General features: G+C 41.3%; 1 protein-coding gene across 2 annotated transcripts in view; it reads right to left on the bottom strand.

The window, feature by feature from the left end:
* Positions 1-7,821: 7,821 nt before the first annotated feature.
* The window catches only part of SEPTIN10 (septin 10), a 48,571-nt gene continuing 34,698 nt past the window's right edge, over positions 7,822-21,694 (bottom strand). Inside the window, exons 7-12 of one of the 2 annotated variants that reach the window (XM_060187588.1) lie at positions 17,877-17,973; positions 15,879-16,047; positions 11,162-11,294; positions 9,532-9,719; positions 8,958-9,040; positions 7,822-7,899 (exon numbers count right to left, since the gene is read on the bottom strand). In XM_060187588.1, the coding sequence (XP_060043571.1) occupies positions 8,998-9,040; positions 9,532-9,719; positions 11,162-11,294; positions 15,879-16,047; positions 17,877-17,973 (630 nt within the window). In that variant the 3' untranslated portion in view covers positions 7,822-7,899; positions 8,958-8,997. The remainder of the gene's footprint in view (positions 7,900-8,957; positions 9,041-9,531; positions 9,720-11,161; positions 11,295-15,878; positions 16,048-17,876; positions 17,974-21,694) is intronic. The other variant, XM_007528820.3, reaches the window with a different exon arrangement.

Genomic DNA, 21,694 nt, shown 5'->3' with positions numbered 1-21,694 from the left:
CCTGTGATCACAGCCCAGTGATAGATGAGAAGTTAGGAAAGTTGTGATAACACAGGCATGAGAAGAAACGCTCCACTTCAACAAATAACCCCAACCAAAAACGGGGAGACGACATGGACAGAATATTCACCACAGAAGAAATCCAAAAGGCTGAGAAACACATGAAAAAAAAATGCTCCAAGTCTTTGTCAGAGAAATGCAAATCAAGACAACAATGAGATAACCATTTCACTCCTGTGCAAATGCCATACATCTGAAAAGGTAACAGCAACAAATGCTGGAGAGGTTGTGGGGACAAAGGAACCCTCCTGCACTGCTGGTGGGAATGTCAATTGGTTCAACCTCTGTGGAGAACAGTCTGGAGAACTCTCAGAAGGCTAGAAATGGACCTATGATCCTGCAATTCCTCTCCTCGGGATATATCCTAAGGAACCCAACACACCCATCCAAAAAGATCTGTGTACACATATGTTCTTAGCAGCATAATTTGTAATAGCCAAAATCTGGAAGCAACCCAGGTGTCCAACAACAGATGAGTGGCTGAGCAAGTTGTGGTTTATATATACACACAATGGAATACTACTCAGCTGTTAAAAATGGTGATGTCACTGTTTTCAGCTGATCATGGATGGATCTTGAAAAATTCATGTTAAGTGAAATAAGTCAGAAACAGAAGGATGAATATGGGATGATCTCACTCTCAGGCAGAAGTTGAAAAACAAGATCAGAAGAGAAACACAAGTAGAACCTGAACTGGAGTTGGCATATTGCACCAAAGTAAGTCTCTGGAGTGGCTGGGGGGCAGCGAAGAATACAGGTCCATAAAAGGATGACAGAGGACCTAGTGGAGGTTGTATTGCTATATGGAAAACTGGGAAGTGTTATGCATGTACAAACAATTGTATTTACTGTCCAATGTAAAACATTAATTCCCCAAGAAAGAAATTTTTTAAAAAAAGAGCCCGTGAACAGTTTGATGAGCTTCACCAGTGACTTCAAAAAAAAAAAAAAAAAACACTCCACTTCACTTATGAGAAATGCAAATTAAAACTATATGGAGATACCATTGCACACCTGAGAAAATGTCTTGCATCAGCAAACCAAGAAAGGACGGGTGTTGGAGAGCTTGTGGAGAAAAGGAAACTGCTTCACTGCTGGTGGGAATGTAACCTGGAGGAGAAGCTGCTTACCTCATAAACCACCAATACCACTCTTAGGCACTTAGGATTCAAACACTGATAACAAGGGACATATGCACCCCTATGTTCATAGTTGTATTATTCACAATAGCCGAAGAGTAGAAGCAGCCTAAATACCCATCAACAGATGACTTTAGCGATGCCTCAAATATATATATATATTTTTTTGCCTTCAGAGTTATCGCTGGGGCTCAGTGCCTGCACTGTGAATCCACTGCTCTTGGTGGCCATTTTTTCCCCACTTTTATTGGATAAGACGGAGAGAACTTGAGAGGGGAGGGGAAGATAGAGGGGGAGAAAAGTAGACACCTGCAGACCTGCTTCACTGCTTGCAAAGCAGTTCCACCTGCAGGTGGGGAGCCAAGGACTTGAGCTGGGATCCTTGCACTAGTTCTCCTGCTTTGTACTTACTATGTGTGCTTAACCCCATGTGCTACCACCTAGGCCCCCTGCCTCAAATATTCTGATAGCTCATGTCTCCCCTTTATTTCCAGGAATAGTTAAATTTCCTTTGATCCAGTAGTTGTTTAGGGTGCTACTGAGTTTCCTTATTTGGAAGCTTTTTCTAGCTTTTTTTTTTTTGATTATTTATTTAAGAAAGGAGATATTAACAAAACCATAGGATAGGAGGGGTACAACTCCACACAATTCCCGCCACCCAATCTCCATATCCCATCCCCTCCCCAATAGCTTTCCCATTCTCTATCCCTCTGGGAACATGGACCCAGGGTCGTTGTGGGTTGCAGAAGGTAGAAGGTCTGGCTTCTGTAATTGCTTCCCCACTGAACATGGGCGTTGACAGGTCAATCCATACTCCCAGCCTGCCTCTCCCTTTCCCTAGTAGGGTGGGTGAGTCTCTGGGGAAGCGGAGCTCCAGGACACAGTGGTGCGGTCATCTGTCCAAGGAAGCCTGGCCAGCATCCTGATGGCATCTGAAACCTGGTGGCTTAAAAGAGAGTTATCATACAAAGCCAAACAAATTGCTGAACAATCATGGACCCAAAGGTTGGAATAGTAGAGATGAAGTGTTGTGGGAGTACTCACTGCAAACTCTAGTGTACTTCGGCTTTCAGGTATATATTTTGCCCTAGTTTATGGATACGTGTGAACATATGCTCTATCTCAGGGGACCTGGTCTATATCTAGGTTTTGGGACTTTGTTAGGAAGTGAACCACCTGGGATGGAATTAGAGAATACTATGAAAGGAAGGTCTCACCCAAGTAATGAAGCTGAAGGGTTGTCATCCCACACCTGAAGTCTCTGGACACAGTCTGAGCTGAAGCATGTTGAGGTGGCACTCGTTGCATTGATATTTATTTATTTATTTTAATTTATTTAAGAAGACATTAATAAAATCATAGGATGGGGGGGTACAACTCCACACAATTCCCGCCACCCAATCTCCATATCCCATCCCCTCCCCAAAAGCTTTCCCATTCTCTATCCCTCTGGGAGCATGGACCCAGGGTCCTTGTGGGTTGATTTTCTACCTTTCTATTTAGTGTTGAATGTTAGTTGAATTCTGCTGTGGTCAGAGAGGATGCTTGGAATGATTTCCACATTTCAAAATTTATTGATACTGTCTTTGTGACCTAATATGAGGTCTATGTGTGAGAACGCTCCATGTGGACTAGAGAATATGTATTCTACGAGATACCACTTCACAACTGTGAGTATGTCATGTATTGGGGCGGGGGAGTATTGGTGAGGATGTGAAGAAAAAAAGATACTTCTGCCTTACTGAGGGGAATGCAAACTGGTTCAACCCCTGTGAAGGCAGTCTGGAAATAGCTCAGAACATTAGATATGGTCCTTCCCTATAAATAGGCAGTTTAGGGTGAAGAGCTCTAAAGATGTCCAGCAGGTCTAATCTTTCCATCTCTTCATTCAATTCTCTCTTCATTAGTTTTCTGTCTGATTGATCTACGTTTTTAAAATTTATTCCCTTTTGTTGTCCTTGTTGTTTTATTGTTGTAGTTATTATTGATGTCATCATTGTTGGATAGGACAGAGAGAAATGGAGAGAGGAGGGGAATACAGAGAGGGGGAGAGAAAGACAGACACCTACAGACCTGTTTCACCGCTTGTGAAGCGACTCCCCTGCAGGTGGGGAGCCGGGGGCTCGAACCAGGATCCTTCCCGCCGGTCCTTGTGTTTTGCGCCACTTGTGCTTAACCTGCTGTGCCACCACTCAACTCCCTAGTTGATCTATTTTGGAGAGTGGAGTGTTTCAGTGTTCCAGTATGACCGTGTTAACATCAATATATTTTCTCAGTTCTCTCAGTAGTTGTTTCATTTATTTTGCTGCTCCTTCATTTGGTGCATGAGTTATTATTTGTCCTTGGTCCCCTAAGCATTAAGTAATGTCCATTTCTATCTATGTAATTCAATCACTTAAAAGTCCATTGTGTCAGATTTGAGTATGGCTGTCCTTGTGCATTTTGGTGGCCCATTAGTATATATGATGGTTTTCCACCCTTTCACCTGCAGCCTGTTTCCATCCTATCAGCTCAGAGAGGGGAACAGAGACTTGAACCGGGTTCCTTGTGTATGGTGATGTGTACAATCTAGTAAGTGTGACATCACCCAGCTCCCAAAATTTCTTTTTTAGGACACCAGTCATTTTGGATTAGGGCTCACCCTGATGACCTCAGTTTACTCTACCTCTACAGGGGCCAGGCAGTGGCGTCCCAGGTAAAGTGCATTTATTACCATGCGCTAGGAGCTGCATTTGAGTCCCCACTCCCCACATGCAGAGGGATGATTTATGAGCAGTGAAACAGGTCTACAGGAGTCTCTTTCTCTCTTCTCTCTCCCTATCTGCTCTCCCCTCTCAATTTCCCTCTGTCCTATAAAATATAATAAAAGGAAAAAATGGCCACAGGGAGCCATGGATTCATAGTGCTGGCAGAGAGCCCCAGCAATAACCCTGGCGGCAATAAAAAACAGAACAAAGCAGTAACAACAAAAAGCCATAACCTACAATAAATGTAGTTGGCTTTTAAATACTAAAGGTTGGTAGATGAAGAATTAGGGAGACTTGCCCTCATGCTTAGGCAGTGCTGTTTATGCAAAGATCTCCGTTATATCCAGTACCAACTTGCCTAAATCTCCTACCCTCAGTCAGGCAAAAGAATAGCAAGAATGTCCACAACATTGACTCCTACCGATGTAGTTTCTTCTATGCCTTCCCATCATTCAGCTACATTTGAGGCCCTTAGTACTTTTTATACTCCTTTAATGTTTGTGTCTCTGTTTGCACTCTGAAAAGCGGGTGAGTGGATATTGCTGTCCTCACTGGACAGGTAAAGGGACTTAAGGCCTAAAAAAGTATCACCTCAGATAACAGTTGCAGACCTGGAATCAGTATCTGGGCTGACCTGCCACCTAATTGCAGTTAAGGAGACTAATGTTTCTATCTTAGCAGTGAACAGGAAAAGCATGACTCTGAGTCTCAGACATCAGCACAAGCTTGTCCATACACTTTCTCCAGGACAGTCATGCCTTTGGGAAGACCTTTAGGTTAGACAGAATGAGGGCTGAAAAAATAGCCCACCTGGACAGAGCACTGCTTTGTCATTGTATGGGACCCAGGATCAAGCCCAGCTCCCACCACAGTGGAAGAAGCTTTGGTGTGGAGGCTGGGTGGCAGTGCAGTGGGTTAAGCGCACATAGCACAAAGCACAAGGACTGGTGTAAGGATCCCGGTTAGAGCCCTGGTTCCTCTCCTGCAGGGGGGTTGCTGAATAAGCGGTGAGGCAGGTCTGCAGGTGTTTATCTTTCTTCCTCTCTGTCCCCCCTCTCGATTTCTCTCTGTCCTATCCAATGACAGTAATAACAACGATAAACAAGGGCAACAAAAGAGAAAAAATGGCCTCTAGGAACAGATGATTCATAATGTAGGCACTGAGCTCCAGCAAGAACCCTGGAGGGGAAAAAAAAAAAAAAAGCAAGCTTTGGTACTGTGGTCTCTTTCCCTCTGTCTCTGTCTCTCTCCTACCTGAAAAAGTTGTCCCAGAGCAGCAGATAAGAAAATGCAAACAAAATAAAAACTTGAGAAGAAACTTCAGCAGCTTGCCTTCCAACAAGGACTACAGTAGCTCCAGGACTTTCCCTCGTGACCCTCCTAATTCTTTTCACTTTTGATTCCACATTGCTGAGTTGTTAAAGTTCAGTGTGACAAGGTATTTAGTTATTCTACTTTAAGAATAGGTACAGGGCATCGACAAAATAACTCACTTGGATACTGCACTCTTGTCTGTGTGTGTAACCTGATGGGTTCACTGCATGGGTTCACTTGCTGGTTCCCCAATTTACTTGTGAAGATGTACTAACATGCATTCATTCATCTGTTTTAATCTTTTCACCACCAGGGTTGTCACTGGGCCCTGGTGTCCACACAAATCCACCTCTCCCAGTGATCTTTTTTTTTTTTCTTTCTTCCAATAGAAGAGAGAAATGAGACAGGTGGGGAAATAGGGAGAGAGACACGTATATCACTGCTTCACCACTCCTGAAGATTACCCCCTGGAGAGGAGACCAGGGGCTTGAACCCATATCCTTACACATGGTAGCATGTGCACTGGACTGGGTGCCTCACCACTCAGCAACCTAACCTCAGAGTCATTTCTGGTCACACCACGCTTCATCTAGAATAAATGTGATGGAAACTTCCAGCTACAGGTTTGATGGGGGCTGGGGGTCAGGGCTTGGTATCCTGTGGGTGCTGAGTTGTACAAAAGGCTTTGCATTTCTGGACATGGGTAGGAGAACTGAAGGGTCAAGATGCATGATGTGGTGACTTCACAGGGTGACTGTGACACGTAGGGGCCATGTCTGTGTAGGTAACCACCACTTGGCATGGTCTGTAGGCAAGTGACTGTTGTCTTTGGAGCCACAGAGTTAAGCAAAGGTTGCTTGGGCCTCAGCCAAAGCTATCTGCATGAGCCCCATTTGCTCCCAAAACAGTACAAGTGTGCGGCAATGGGGATGCAGCACCAGAAAACTTTAAACACTGGCCAGCAGTGAGGCTGAGGGGAGCAGGGCAGCACAGAGCCTAGGATACAAAAAGTCAATTCAAAACTCATGGTGTGGTGGGAGCCCACGTGGTGAGTCCCTCATGCAGCAGAGTGCAAATTATCCTTCGTTTAAGTTCAGAATCTATGGCAAGTTTCCCAGCCTTTCACAAGTTTAATAACATTTTTGACCATGCCAACAACAATTGGGCATTGAAAAGGTGCTTTATTAAAGTATGGGATAGCTTTTCACATACAGGTTAAGGCAGAGCGGGGCTGGTTAGTACAACACCCCTCAGATGCAGTGTCACAGAGTTTCTGGGAGGAGGTGCTCCTGGGCCATGGCTTGGTGCTGGGAGCCCTGCCAGGCTCTGAATGATGGCCCAACTGCCCTCCCACTTCACAACCTGGATATTACTGAACCTGAAAAGAAAGTTCCGCAGCATTTTCTGTCATGTTCGCAGTTTATTTTCCTAAATTGTTAGTAGATTAAGCAATATCTCTGAATAGCAAAATCAAAACTGGGATTTAAGGTTCTGTCCGGATATATTATGCTCTGAAATGAAAGGTGACACAGTTTGCAACCCTGTGAGAAAACATATGTTTTCTAAGACAAACATTTTGCTGAGAAATGTTAATACTGTGTCTCTGTGTTAAGCCCAATTAAAAAGTACAATTAAAATAGCTTTGATGAAATATTTCTTCGGCTGTTTGCCAAAAAAAAGGAAAACAATTTAAACACATTTAGTAAATGTGCAGGTATGTTTTATTTGTCAAGAGTAAATATCAATTCTCCTAAGGTATTTGCATACAAATGTGAAGATTATATATCTGTGACTATTAAGAGAAAGACACCATTAGACTGCTCTGAGAATACTACTAAGGCAATGAAGTCAAGTAATCCTTAAGATACGAATCATTTCATTTTTCTATCTTTTTTATATTTTTATTAAGAAATATTGTTTAAGAAAAACATTCTATCATATTTTCCCCCGGCAGAAAGAATTTTAAACAAGTGTGTAATACATGCTAGTGAGAACAGTGTGCTAATAACTATAGAGTCAAAGGCACACTCACTGCTAGAAAAGGTTAAGCTCTACCTGGATATTTTTCATCTTTCAGCATATTTTGTTTCCTCATAGCAGTACTTCAACAGCAACAAGGCACTGGAAAGTCAAAATATATAATTTGACACAAAAGTTTATGAATGTTAACTGGATAGTTGTATCAAAAATTGTAAAAGTTCCATGAAACCACTGAGGTGTTAATTCCAGGTACACAGTACATTTGAAAAACACAACCCCCTAACCTATTTTTTGGAATATCAATACAACTAGATAGGCACCATGTGAATGAGTTCTGCATTTTCAATGTACAGATACTTGGAATTGCAAAGGCAGCTTGAGGAAAGACCCAGTTTCATCACAAACCAGTAACAAATGCTTTTAACAAAAGTAAATATATAAATACTATCATCTATTCTGGCTTATGTAGTGACTTGATATTTTAAAGGATTTCCCCACATGTGACAGTAACTTTGGCCAACTGCCAGATACAGAATAAACGATATAGCACATTAAAAGAAAAAAAGCAAGAAAAGCAATGCTTAAGTCGAACACTTTAATCACATTTGCTTGTCATGACCTTCTGTGATCTGGAACCCTTGTTTTACATAAAACTGGAGCTGGAAAGAAAAAAGAAAATTAAAAATCACACAGGAAATAGCAGCTGTAAATAGCAGCTTTACAGAAAGGGCAAACACACAATTAGCCTACTGCAGTCTATCTAGTTGTGGGATTTGGGTAAAGGATAGAAACAGATCCTCCATTCTATTTCCTTAAAGATGGATTCACCTAAGCTCTCAAAAAAGTGTGGGTTTGGCACTAATTTTGTAAATCCAGTACAGGGTGATAATTTTTACAAGGTAAATATAAACTCTCTACCGTATTTGGCATAAAACCAGTGACTTGGATTTTAGTCAACACTGAGTTAAGATGATTAGAAGGTGAAACATTAACTTTGTGATCAAACATGTTGAATAGCAGTATTATTTATAGTTGTAGTCTATCTTTTGAAATGTAATGTTTAATTAAAACAAAGTTATGATAAAGCATATCCATTCTTTTGTCAAATTATTGTATGTCTATGTATACCAGGCCCTGTTTATGCTCTAGGTATACATACATCAATAGATAAGCAAAGGTCTGTGCCCTTCTAGAATTTACATTAAAAGACCACACATGACAATTCCTTCATTTTTCACACACAGAAAAAAAAAAGCAAAATGAAAAATATATATATATATATATATCCCACAGTTCAGTGAAATCCACCAAAACCATGTGAATTTCTCCACAAGCCATCAAGGGCCAGGGTTATGCTTTTATAATAATACTGATATTAAAATTACAGTCCTCTAAAAATGCTAGCTTTTGAATAGCATGTGATGATAAAAATTAAGCCAGAAGTGTTGCTCTTTGAGGCTGCTAAGGCTGAAGGAGTTGGTTCAAACGGAGGCAAAGGAATGCTGTCAAAAAACAGACAAATGATGTATTTCTGGAACAAATGGGCAGAATGACAGAAATTTCAGCAGGAGAGAGACAACAAAGGATGCAAAGGGCAGAAGAGGAAAAGCAAAGCAATTTTCTACAGCTTTGATTTTGACACATACCCCGACCTAAAGCCTGGAGATTACCATCCAAAGCCACTCATGGCCCCCCGCTATCCAGGGGCCCTCTCTACCTTCCTCTGCATCTTTACGTCCACCATTGGTTTCACAAGTTCAGGTATCAAAGCACAGGAGTTCAAATGTAGGGCTTGGTTTCCTTATTGAAATAAAAAAATTAAAATCTCACTTAATCATTGTCAGCAGATATTTTTTAAAAAAGTGAACCTAAGAATTCTTTTTTCATCAAGTATTAATTTATATCTATAATTCCCCAGTAGGCTGCCTGGTAGGCATGAACTGCAACAGCACCAAGGGTGTCAGTGGCCATTAGACCCACAGGCTCATCTTCCCTGCCCGTCCACCCCTGCCCACAGGGAACTGGCCCTTTGCACACCGTGAAGCACTTGATTTTGCTCATTCACCCACTCACTCACTTGGGCAGATACTTACTTAGCACCTAATATGTGCCACCCACTGCTCTAGATGCTGGGGCAACAGCAGAGAAAGACTCTGGCTCTCAAGGAGCTGACAGTTAGTGGCAGGAAGCAGACAACAAATAAGGAAACAAATGTGAGAAGCACTGGAAGGTCAAATAAGGCAAGGAGGGACAGTGTGGGGACAGACCAGGAGGCAAAGGAAAGGGCTTACTTTTTGCGGTCCTTGTCCTTCTTCAGGTTGCTGCCGACAGGCAGGTAAGACTGGGTTTGGTATATCTCAGAGGTTGCTTTCTTTTTAGCAAATGCAATGATTTCTTCCTCCAGAAGCCTTCTCTTCTCTTCCAGCTTCAGTCTTTCTTCATGGTGAAGTCTTTTCAGGTGCTCAAATTTGGCTTGGAGCTGCGACATCAAGATGCAATTCCCGTGAGTGACACAGTGTGGCAGCACATGTAAGGGAATAGTGTCTGGCTCAGTCCCTGCAGCTGTGAGAGCTCACTGACCTCCACAGGGATCATTCTACCTCACTGCTACCTTCAGGGGGTGTCAGATCTATGTTCCCAGTAAACAGCTGCATATGAGATCAGCTTTGGTTACTTTTATTTTTATTTTAATTAATTGATTGATTTTTTTTCTTGCCTTCAGGGTTAACGCTGGGGCTCCACTGCTCCTGGAAGCCATTTTTCCCATTTTTTTTTGCCCTTGTTATTATTGCCATTACTGTTGTTGCTGGATAGGACAGAGAGAAATCAAGAGAGGAGGGGAAGACAGAGAGGAGGAGAGAAAGACACCTGTAGAACTGCTTTACCACTTGTGAAGCACCCCCCTACAGGTGGAGAGCCAGAGGCTTGAACCAGGATCCTTACGTCAATCCTTGTGCTTTGCACCATGTGCATTTAACCCACTGCACTACCGCTTGGCCCCCTATTTTTGTTACTTTTACTGGCTACCTCAGGCTTGGCACCTGTGTGACTCCAACATGCCCAGCAGACTTTTTCCTAAGATAGAGACTGAGAAGGAGAGACAGAGAGACACAACTTTATATTCCTATTCCCAACTCTGACATTATCTCCCCAGACAATACTTTTAGCCCACCTTCATGTTAGCTATCAGGCTCAGGCAAAACTTAGTAAAGTCATGGGCCTCCTTGGAATAAACCCAAAAAGGACTTCTGAGCTTCTTCCAACATGAAGACCCTAACTCTCATCTGCTATATTCTTGCCTTTAAGTTCCTGAGTATTAAACAATTTGTTCTGCTTTATATCTTAATGCTTTTCAGCCACCAAGTTGTAGATGTTACCATGACACCAACATGACTTCCCTGGACAGACAACCTCACCAATATGACCTGAACCCCACCTGTCCAGAACTCTGCCCCACTAGGGAAAGATAGAAACAGGCTAGGAGTATGGATCGACCTGTCAATGTCTATGTCCAGCAGAGAAGCAATTATGGAAGCCAGAACTCCCACCTTCTACACCCCATAAAGATCTTTGGTCCCAGAGGGATAAAGAGTAGGGAAACTTCCAATGGAAGGGATGGGATATGGAACTCTGATAGTGGGAATGGTATGGAATTATACCTGTTATCTTGCAATCTTGTTGATCACTATTAACTCACTAATAAAAAATTAAAAATATATCTGTGTTTAACATTTCTTGTAGAAGGAGCTGGGAAATGACAGAGTGAGCTACTAACTGAACTATCTGTTAGCCCCACTATCTACTTTTTAAAGAACAATAACTTGTCTCCAGGAGTACCTCAACTAAATTCTTGTGATAAATCTCTCCAGTTAATTGCAGCGTAAGAGATAATGTTACATGATGTCAAATAAGTATACTTGCCTCTCTTTCATCTTCTTTCAGAATGGCTTCTTTCTCCCTTACTCGCTGCACAAACATGTGCTTCATCTCTTCTTCCTTTCTCTGACGTTCACCATAAAATTCATGTCTCTTGGCTTCATAGGTCTCTTGAAGACTAAAAGAAAGTGATTCATCATGATTTTATGATAAAAAGATGTGTCCCCAGGAGCACCATAAACCAGAACTGAGTGGTGTTCTGGTATCTCTGTCTCTTTTTCTCCTTTATGTCCCTCCAGTGAAAAATAAATGGAAAAAAATATTTTTAAAAGATGGTGTACTAAACTTTGCCTCATTAATTCTGTCATGTATCTGCATCCGAAAGCAAAGAAAAGAAATGTGGGTGGTCAGGTGGTGGTGCACTCTACTGAGTGCACATGTCATAGTTGTAAAGATCCTGGTTCAAGCCTTCGGTCCCCACCTGTGGGGAGGAAGCTTCACAGGTGGTGAAACAGAGCTGCAGGGCCCATGTTCTGACCTGGAGCACGTCAACACATCTTATGTCAGAAGTGCTAAGTCCTTCCACTTTAGCTCTGTATGACAACGTACCTGGGCTTCAACAGGGAATAGGAATTCACTCTCCAGTTGTATCACAGAAATCTCTAGTGTTTATAAAATTACCTTATAGTTATAAGCATTTAAAACATTGTGAATGAAGAAATTTTACTTATTATAAACATGAACTGGAAAAAATCTTAAGTATAGAGTTTCAGATGTGCAAAGTCAAGAGTTGCACAATCACTGTTACAGCTCACACTGAATGTGAAGAATGCACAGCAGGTCTGAGGAGGAACAGACCCTAAACACTGTCTTTGAGAGAGAAGTTTAGAAATGTACAAACTACCCTATATATAGATGCCTCAAATCTAAGGAAGGCATGGTAAGTACAATCAGGTAGTTTTCTCTTTAATCTTCACTTAAACAATCTCTAAATCAGAGGACTTTAAACATTTTCAAACATTCTGTGTACCTCCCACTGAGACTGAAGGTCTATCTTGAGTAAAACTCTGTCTGCTTACACCAGCACTTGGGCTGCTGTGCCTAAAGATACATCGTGGCTGAGCAGCCGCTAATAGCCAGCATTTATATCACCTCACCTTTCTCTCCCTCCCCTCTATTTCTATAAAAAAAGTGTGTGTGGGGGGGGGCTACTGCTGGGAGTGATGCAGGCACTAAACTCAATGGTAACTATGATGAAAGAGAATGGAAGGGGGGTTGAGGGGGGAGAGAGATAGAAGAGGAAGAAATCAGGAAAACAAATGGAGCCTTATTCCTTCAGGCATGATTATCCTGGTCACCATTTGGAGAAGTGACCTTTCCAGCATGGGATACAATCTGGTGGAATGACTAATGAGGTTCATATCCATCCCTGGCCAAGACATGGTAACATGTCCAGGATCTCCTGGACATTCTTTCCTAAGCAGAGAAAATGTGAAAAGTGGTTTTAGTTTACTCCCTACACTCTTGAGTACTAGGATAAAACTGGTTTCTTTCTTGTTCTGAGACTTCTCTCAAATCTTTAAGTTCTGAACCATGTAGTCTTCCAACTATTGCCTTTTAAATTGAGAGCGTGCTCTCAATTTTCAAAGAACTGTAAGAATCTGATGTTCAAGACAGCTGACTGCTCGCTCCCTCTCTCGAGACATTCTTCACTTGGGTTTCAAGTAGCATTGCTGGCAGTCTACCTTCTTCTACCTGAACCTTCTCAGTGTCTTCCACCTCTCCCAACTGACAAGGCTATTTTCAAGATGTCTGAGAGAACTAGGCTGTGACTTCTAAGTTTATCCCTGGGGCCCAGCCCTTCCCCTGAGCCTTCAATAAACATCCACAGTATATACTAGACATTGTCCCTAGGATGTTGCAGAGGAAACTCAAAGTAAACAGGCCCCAAATTGAGCTTCTAGTCCTCACCATGCCCAGCACTAGTGTTCCCCTCACTCCCAAAGCTAGTTCTTTTCCAGACATGCCTATGCATCTATCTAGTCAGTGAAAACGTGGAGCCAGGAATATCTTCTAAAATATGACATCTTCTGCCTCTTGACCTTATTAGAGACAAACACTAAATTATTGTTTCATTTCCCAGCCACTTCTCAAGTATATCCTATTCTTTTGTCCTTGCTGTCACTTTCAGTTCTCAGCATCTTTGCACAACCTTCTAATACTTTCTTTACATGACAGTTAAAATGGATTTTAAAAAGAATGCAAATATGACAGCATTCCTTCAGTGGCTTTATCCTGGATTTGACCCCTATGCCTGCCTGTTCTCTCAGTCTCATGCCATCTCTACTTGTCTGTTCTTCTGCGCTGACTCTCCAGAATCTTCAAGTGGTTATTCTCTCTGCCTTCAGGATCTCTGTAATATCTTGCCCTGCTTTGCCCCAAGATATTACAGTCTAAAAGAGTAACTAAGGAAGTCTTCCAAAGGACTACCAGAGGCATGTCTAGGGAGTAACCAAAGCAATGAAAATCACCTGAAAACAAAATATGATCAGGATATCTTCAGAAACTCACCAACCCACAGGTGAGTACAGACAGACAGACACATGTGGCTCATGGATGGAAAGGGGTGAGGGAGAGATTCTGGGACTAAAAAGCTGTATTCAAGTTGGGAGATTAGCAGCTGAGGTGTACCACTTCTGGTCTGGGTTACAACAACTGTTCAGAAAAAAGAAATTCACTTAAGCCACAGGTAAGTGCAGACTCGTGCGGCTCATGGATAGAAAGCAGGAGAAAGAGGGACTCCCAGGACTAAAAAGCAGTGCTCAGGGATGGCTGGCACCAAATTGGGAGACTAGCAGCTGAGGCCTGCCACTTCCAGTCCAGGTTAAAACAACTGTTAGAAAGAAAAAACAAAAAGGCAAAAAAGAAATCAAGGAAGTCTTCCAAATTTTTCAGATTAAATCAGGCAAGATACATAGCCCAAACCTAATTATACAATGTAATTATATACTTCTCCAATCTTGTCCCCATCACAACTCACCTAGTTACTCAGATCAAAATGGGGACTAGAGTCAGCCCAGAATCCTCTTTACTTTAAGTGTCATATCCACCAGTGAGTCTTCCAAATTTTACCATCAAATCACACATCCTGAATACACTTTTGAACACCCCTGCCATCATTACCCCAGTCCAAGGCTCTACTTTCTCATGCCTGACCACTCGAGTAACTTCCTAGCTTCTGACTACCTTCAGCCCCAAGCTCTCCCCCATGTGTGCAGAACCTCTTTCTACAAGAGCAGGATCATCACTGAAGACCACAGTGATTTTGTATCTACTGGCATGGTGTTGAATACCCATTGAATGACTCAATGGGAATTCTAATGCAAAATTCACATTCTTAGCTTCCATCTCTGGACATTCTCAAATTGCAGTTCTTCATCATCTATAGCTGACTGGATAACTGATCTCCAAGGCAACTTGAATCTTTCTCAGAGTCCCTGAAGGTTATTCTATAAGCTTTTACTCAGAATATGTGTCTTGTTAATGCACAGAGATCTTGGAACAGATTCTCAGGTGGGCAAATATGAGAAGTGAAGCCTCTTAGACATACTATAGACCTTACCCTAGGTGATTGCTCTTCAACAGAAAAAAATCATTTTACCAGAACTGGCTTGAAGCTTGAAAGCTACAACATATAATTCTTAATTTATTAAGTTGCCAGAGCTAAAACACTAAGTAAATCCACGAACTAAACTAACTTCATCGGTTACTAAATCTTGCTGAGAGTCATGTATAATAGTAATACCAATTCAATGTTCTCCTTCCTTTTGTGGGTACTTAGATGCTACAACTATTAGCCACAGAAACAATCAAAATGAAAATAATCTAACAGAGACTAAAATAGCATTTGTCAGTGCTGGGTGATGGTGCACCGGGTAGAGTTCACAGGTTGGTTACCATGAATGAAGACCTAGATTCAAGTCCCTGGTCCTCAGCAGGGGAGAAGCTTTGCAAGTGGTAGTGGAGTTCTGCAGTTCTCTCTCACTCCTCTCTTCCTCCCTCCCTCTCCATTTCTGTCACTATCAGAAAAAATTAAGAAAGAAAAAAAATGGCCACCAGGATCAGTGGAGTCATATAATGTAAGCACCCAGCCCCAGTGATAAGCCTGGTAGAAAAATAAATGAAATTGTGTTTTCTTAAGGATGAAACCCAATAGTTTTTCAGTTTATTAAATCTGATTCAGGCTTTCTCTCATGATAAGAGATGGGTGGGGGGACAAGTGGTGGTGCACCTGGTTGAGCGCACATGTTACAGCGCACAAAGACCCAGGTTTGAGCCCCTAATCCCCACCTGCAGAGGGTATACTTTGCAACTGGTGAAGCAGTGTTGCAGGTGTCTCTCTGTCTCTCCTTCTCTATCACCCCCTTCCCTCTCAATTTCTGGCTGTCTCTATCCAGTAAATAAAATAAAAATAATTAATAATAATAAAGTACAAAGATCAAGGGAAAACAAGAGAGAGAGATAGGTATACTAAAACAGTGGGCTTATGATATCAGTTCTTGCTTCTACCTAACTCCATATGTCATATGCAGACTTGGCCAAGAAAGTCTTAAGAGTTGTGAGAAGCACCGTTAACTCTGTCAAAAGAATCCACTCCATGGTTTGGGAGAGGTCTGAAAAACACATTCTGCAGTATACTGTGTTTTAAAATACATCTACACACAGTGCTCTCTGGATTGACCTCTACCAGCTGTGCCCTCACCTGGCAGGCTTGTGCTCTGGGCCTATGTCTGTGAAGCCCATCTCCTCCAGCTTGCAGCGCCTGTACAACTCATAGTGCCGAGTGTGAGTCTGTTCCCGCAGGTCCTCCATGTTGGTGCAGATCAGCATTTCCCGGAGCTTGACAAAGTCACAGTGGTTTTCATTTTCCACTAGTCAGAACAACAACAGTGGTTTTCAATTCCAGACACAACTTGTATTTGTGGAGTTAGTACATAAAAATATAACTGACATAAATGAAGGCAGTAAAATGACAAATCTGATGAATAGTTAAAAGTTATTTTTACAGTAACCAAGGAAAACAATTTGTATTATATACATTTAGCTATAGGCAAGGTTCATTAACAGTCTAGGGAATTTGTTTTAAAATTAGTAATCAATGGAGAAACTGGAAATTGGAATGAATACATAATACTATGCTACCACAGGCTATAGTTACTTCTCTAATTTCCTGTTTAGCATGTTACAAACCATCCTCAGGACATCTTCCACAGAGGACTTTTTAAAAAGGAAGTAATAATGTTTCACTAAAACTCCAAAACAGTGAATTCTGCATATTAAAAAATAATCATCTGGAGGGTAGAGTCCAATGAAGAGTCCAAATAGGGAGGGCTTATGTCTACCTCTCCCCACAATAACAGCCAATCTAAACCCATACATGGGATGAATGGTCTACACAGAATTAGACTTGATACCTAGTTGAACTAACTTCCACAGGAAGGAAATATATATTTTCCACAAAAGGAAAATATATAGGCAGTGAGAACACAGAGAGACATTCTCCCCAAGAAAAAATGCCAGCACTTCACAACAAGTTTACAGTTATAAATTTGCTAAGATGTAGAATGTTAATCAGAGGGCCAAAGATGTGGGTCTTGTTGCACTGCCAGCACCAGTTATTAATATGATCCTGTAGCTGCAATACTGCAGCAGGAGGCAAGAAAGTTCATGCCACAAACTGGGTGGGAAGCTGCAGCAACATACTTTCTGATGCTCTAAGCAAAGCTGCTGAGACCAGGACTAGCAGATGCCATACTGGGATCTAATCTTCATAGTAACACACAATAGAGGCAGCTCCCATATTACCTATTATTTGTTGCTGTTTCCACCAGGGTTATTGCTGGGGCTCAGTGTCTGCAAATAATCTAATGTTCCTAGAGGCCATGTTTTGACCCCCCCCCCACCCCTCTCCCCGCCTCTCTCTGTGATAAGACAGAGAGAAGGGGGCGACAGAGAGGTAAAGAAAGACATTTGCAGACCTGTTTCATGCTTGTGACACTTCCCCCCTGCAGATGGGGGCTGGGGGTTTGAACCTGGGTTCTTGTGTACTGTAATGTGTATGCTCAATAGGGTATGCCACCACCTGGCCCTATAGTATAAATGTTGGATAAATTGTCATCTACAGTGTTAAAGAAATAATGCTATGGGGAAAAGTCTCCACATGTTCAATATAGATATGATCACTATAGGCTGAACTATCAAAACTTAACATTTCTGATCTATGGTTGGCTGAGTGTGTTGAATGCAGAGGATCAGCTGTGCTTTCTCATTACAAGGCTAGAGAACGACACCTAAAATTCCCTACTTGGTTGGGTGGTTTGTTTTATAAAGAGTTGGCAACAAAAGATGGATAAAAACTTAGATGAATAAAAATAGACAAATTTACTTGGTGGTTTACCATGCCCTAAAAATTAGTTTAATTATCACTTTAGGCACTAGTATATATGCTCATATGTTATTCAAAGTATACAACCAGGGCTTCCCTAACCTTCTGACTAGCCTGGCACACCTCAGCAGGTAATGTGCTATGGTAAAATGCAGAAATGGGAGTGGCTCTGCCAGTTCTCTATAGGCCAGATAAAACACAGTGAATGTCTTAACAACTGTTCATAACCCTAAATAAGTACAAGACCAGAATGCACTGAATATTACCCAACATGAGGTGGCATAAACCTTTCTAGTCACTGATGAGCTCATTTACCTTGCACAACACCCCAAGGGTACTGGCGTGCTTTGACCATCTTATTTCCAACCTTGACTTCGTCCATACTTCCGATCACAGCAAACGGCAAATGTCCCTGCAAAGGAACCAGGATACCCATCACTTCTCATATGAATGTGATAACCGATAAAAACCTTAAGGCCATAACAAAAAAAAGTTTATTGAATAACAACTTTATTAAAATCAAATAACCTGTTATATCCTATATTTTAAAACCTGGAAGGTTTTAGTCTACAAGAGTCATTTTCAGATTTATGAGGAAAACTACTTGCTGATATCTACTTGAGGAATACAAAGAATTCTATAGTATAGTTCTCATTTACCTTACTACTACTATCTTAGTCCTTAAAAGACAATGATGAACATGGCACAAAGTGCAAGGATTGGCGTAAGGTTCCTGGTTCAAGCCCTCAGATCCCCACCTGTAGTGGAGTCACTTCACAGGCGGTGAAGCAGGTCTGCAGGTGTCTATCTTTCTCTCCCCCTGTTTTCCCCTCCTCTCTCCATTTCTGTCTGTCCTATTTAACAATGACGACATCAATAACAACTACTACAACAACAATAAAAAACAATAAGGGCAACAAAAGGGAAAATAAATAAATATAAAAAAATTATTTTTAAAAAAGACAATGATGAGCTACACACATATACAAGATATAGCTAGAGTGTGTATCTATACTTACTGTTTATATCAAGGGTGGGAATTTATGGTCCATGAAATCACATGGTCTTTCCCTGCCAAGGCCACCACAGGCAAAACTAGCATACAATAAATCTAGGAGCCTTTTTCATAGGAAGACAAAGGTATTCTTAAATTACATAAATCTTGCTAAGGTCAAGAATGTTGTGGCTAGTTCTTACTGTTATCAAAGGAAAATAAGCTCCTAACTTGAATATAATCATGATTAACTATTATCATTTTAAGCTCCTTATAAGAGTATAAGGAACATTTTACTTCCTCTTCAAAAGTCTCTATTTCTCCTTGTCCTGATATCTCTGGGTCTTTTCTTTTATGCCTTGATGTCTCTTCTCCTGATCCCTTATCCCATTATATCTCCTCTGTTGGTCCCAACTGAAAAGACACAAATTGACACTACTGGTGCCACCATACCAAGTCATGCCTTTCTATTTTGGATTGTCTCTGGAGATGTGAGATGCTTACTAACACAAGGGACACTCTACCCAACTCCATTCTGGCTTGAGCATTTTCCAATAAAGTTACAGACCCTAGGTAGGGTCTATGGTACTGTGTACATCTCCATAAGTTAGAGGCAGTTCTATTCTTTAAAGCTAAAGTGCCTAATAGTCTGCTGCGGTCAAACTGTGACCATATAAGCTTGGCATCCTAAAGAAGATACCGTGAATGTTTCAATCAAGAATTTATTACTTACCTCTAGATATCTTCCTCTCCTGCCCCTACCTCACTTCCCTCATACATACTAGCTGTTCAACTAATTATACAATAGATAGTATATCAAGTTTACTCTTCCATCTTTTAGTCTATTCTAATAGGGCATCACCATTATTGCTATCATGTGCCAAGCTTTAGATGAAACACTATAAACAATTGGCCAAGAGATATTCTAGATATGTACATATCCATATATATATATGTGGATGAAGTAAAGGATTAACTGCTGTCCCTAAGACAATCTTGATTATAATTATCAAACAAGTAAAATCAGAAAACATGAGGTTAACTTAGACCCCATTACTACGCTAGGTCTACTTTCTCTCTAACTCAAAGCCAGAGTTTATAAATCTAATACTGGCATGGATATAACAAATGATAGTTAATGCTTTAACAACTGGGAGAAAGTTTGAGCTTGTCAAATAAAGAATGGACTACACAAACTGGAAAGGGGCATGAGACTGGCTTATTTAATGATGGCCATTTTGGCCAATTCCGGGCCACCTTATCACCTGGTGTCCTGGTCAGAGAACCCTTGAATTCCCCCCAAGGATACTATAGGCCATGACCTCTAAAAAAATCCCTCTGTCATCACTGCTCACATCATTGGTAATGTCGTCATTAGCCTTTCTGTGGGCCTCTTTATGAGCTTACCTTTACTACAAACTAGCACTTTGACAATGGCTCATCTTACTCTGCCACTCAGGGATGACTGGTCCTGTCTAGTGCAGCCTAGAATGTTGCCAGCTATGACCATGGACTGTGAGCTCAGACTGACAGGAACCTGGAAGCTATACAGAATGTATACAGAATGACTGTGCTACATATGAACATATTTAGACTGATATAGTAAACAATTAGTTATATTTATATATTTATTTCAAATTTGGGAGCCACTCTCTGCCTAACACAGTTTACAAGGTCTATTCTCTACTCTGACACCACTTTCACATTAGCTATCAAGCTCAAGCAAAGATTACTAAAATCCTAGGCTCCTAGGAACCTACTTAAAATAGACATCTTTGCGTCTTTGCACCCTAGGGTCCCTATTTTCATTGTCTCTAATCTTACTCTTTGGTTCCTGTTTATTAAATATTGTCTTGCTTTATATCTTACCACCTTTCAGCTACCAAGTTGCAGATGCTACTATTGATTCCATCCTGACTTCCCTGGACAGACAACCTCACCAATGTGTCCTGGAATCTCACCTCTCCACAGCTCTACCTCACTAGGGAAAGACAGAAACAGGCGGGAGGTGGGGGGGATTGACCTGCCAACATCTATGTCCAGTGGAGAAGCAATCACAGAATCCAGAACTCCTTCCAGATGTGCTCCAAAAGAATTTTGGTCCATAGTCCCAGAAGAGGAAGTATTAGGGGAAGATGACCTGAGGGCTCTGAATCACAATTCCACTGAGACCTAAAACTTTTGTGACCAAGAACCCATAACTTCGGGGAGAAAATCTGAAGAACATCTGAGGAAGTCAGGTACTGTTTCCCTTATCTGAGAAGACAGAGAAGAGGAAAAAGGAAAGACATCTGGAAGTTCTAATAGGTATAAGTGTGGCTTAGAAAGGAAAAGAAGATGTGGTCTAAGAAGTAAATGAAAATGGGCATCGGGAGTCACTTCACAGGCGATAAAGCAGGTCTGCAGGTGTCTGTCTTTCTCTCCCCGTCTTCCCCTCTTGTCTCCATTTCTGTCTGTCCTATCTAACAATGATGACATCATTAATAACTACAACAATAAAAAACAAGGGCAACAAAAGAGAAAATAGATATAAAAAAATTAAAATAAATATTTAAAAGAAAAAAAAAGAAATAAAGAAAATGAGCATCAACCTCCACATAGGGTCATCTTTGCCCAAATGGTACAAGTGCTTCTCTGGTATGTATATTTTCATTTCCCTTATTAAAAATTTAAAATACTGGGGAAGGGGTATGAAGAATACATAAATAGAGTTGGGAGGAGCCTTTAACAGTGGAGTAAAAAAATCATGGATTTGAGCCTTATAAATATAAATAAAAAAGGAGGAGGGAGTCAGGCGGTAGCACAGTGGGTTAAGCGCACATGGCGCAAAGTGCAAGGACCTGTCAGGATCCCAGTTCAAGCCCCTGGCTCCCCACCTGCAGGGGAGTCGCTTCACAGGCGGTGAAGCAGGTCTGCAGGTGTCTCTCTGTCTCTCTTCCTCTCTATCTCTCCCTTCTCTCTCAATTTCTCTCTGTCTCTATCCAATAACAAATAAGTAAATAAATAAAAGTTTTTACAAAGTTTTTAAAAAAAGGAGGAAGAAGAAATCATGGGACATATAGTCAATGGAGTACTACTTAGCAGTTAAGAAGACTGGGATGAAATGGATGGAACTAGCAGCAATTATGCTTAGTGAAGG

Source organism: Erinaceus europaeus, chromosome 3, assembly GCF_950295315.1.
Source record: "Erinaceus europaeus chromosome 3, mEriEur2.1, whole genome shotgun sequence".
Classification (NCBI taxonomy): Eukaryota; Metazoa; Chordata; class Mammalia; order Eulipotyphla; family Erinaceidae; genus Erinaceus; species Erinaceus europaeus.
The sequence above is the reverse complement of the archived record's forward strand: the minus strand, read 5'-3'. Positions and strand labels throughout refer to the sequence as shown.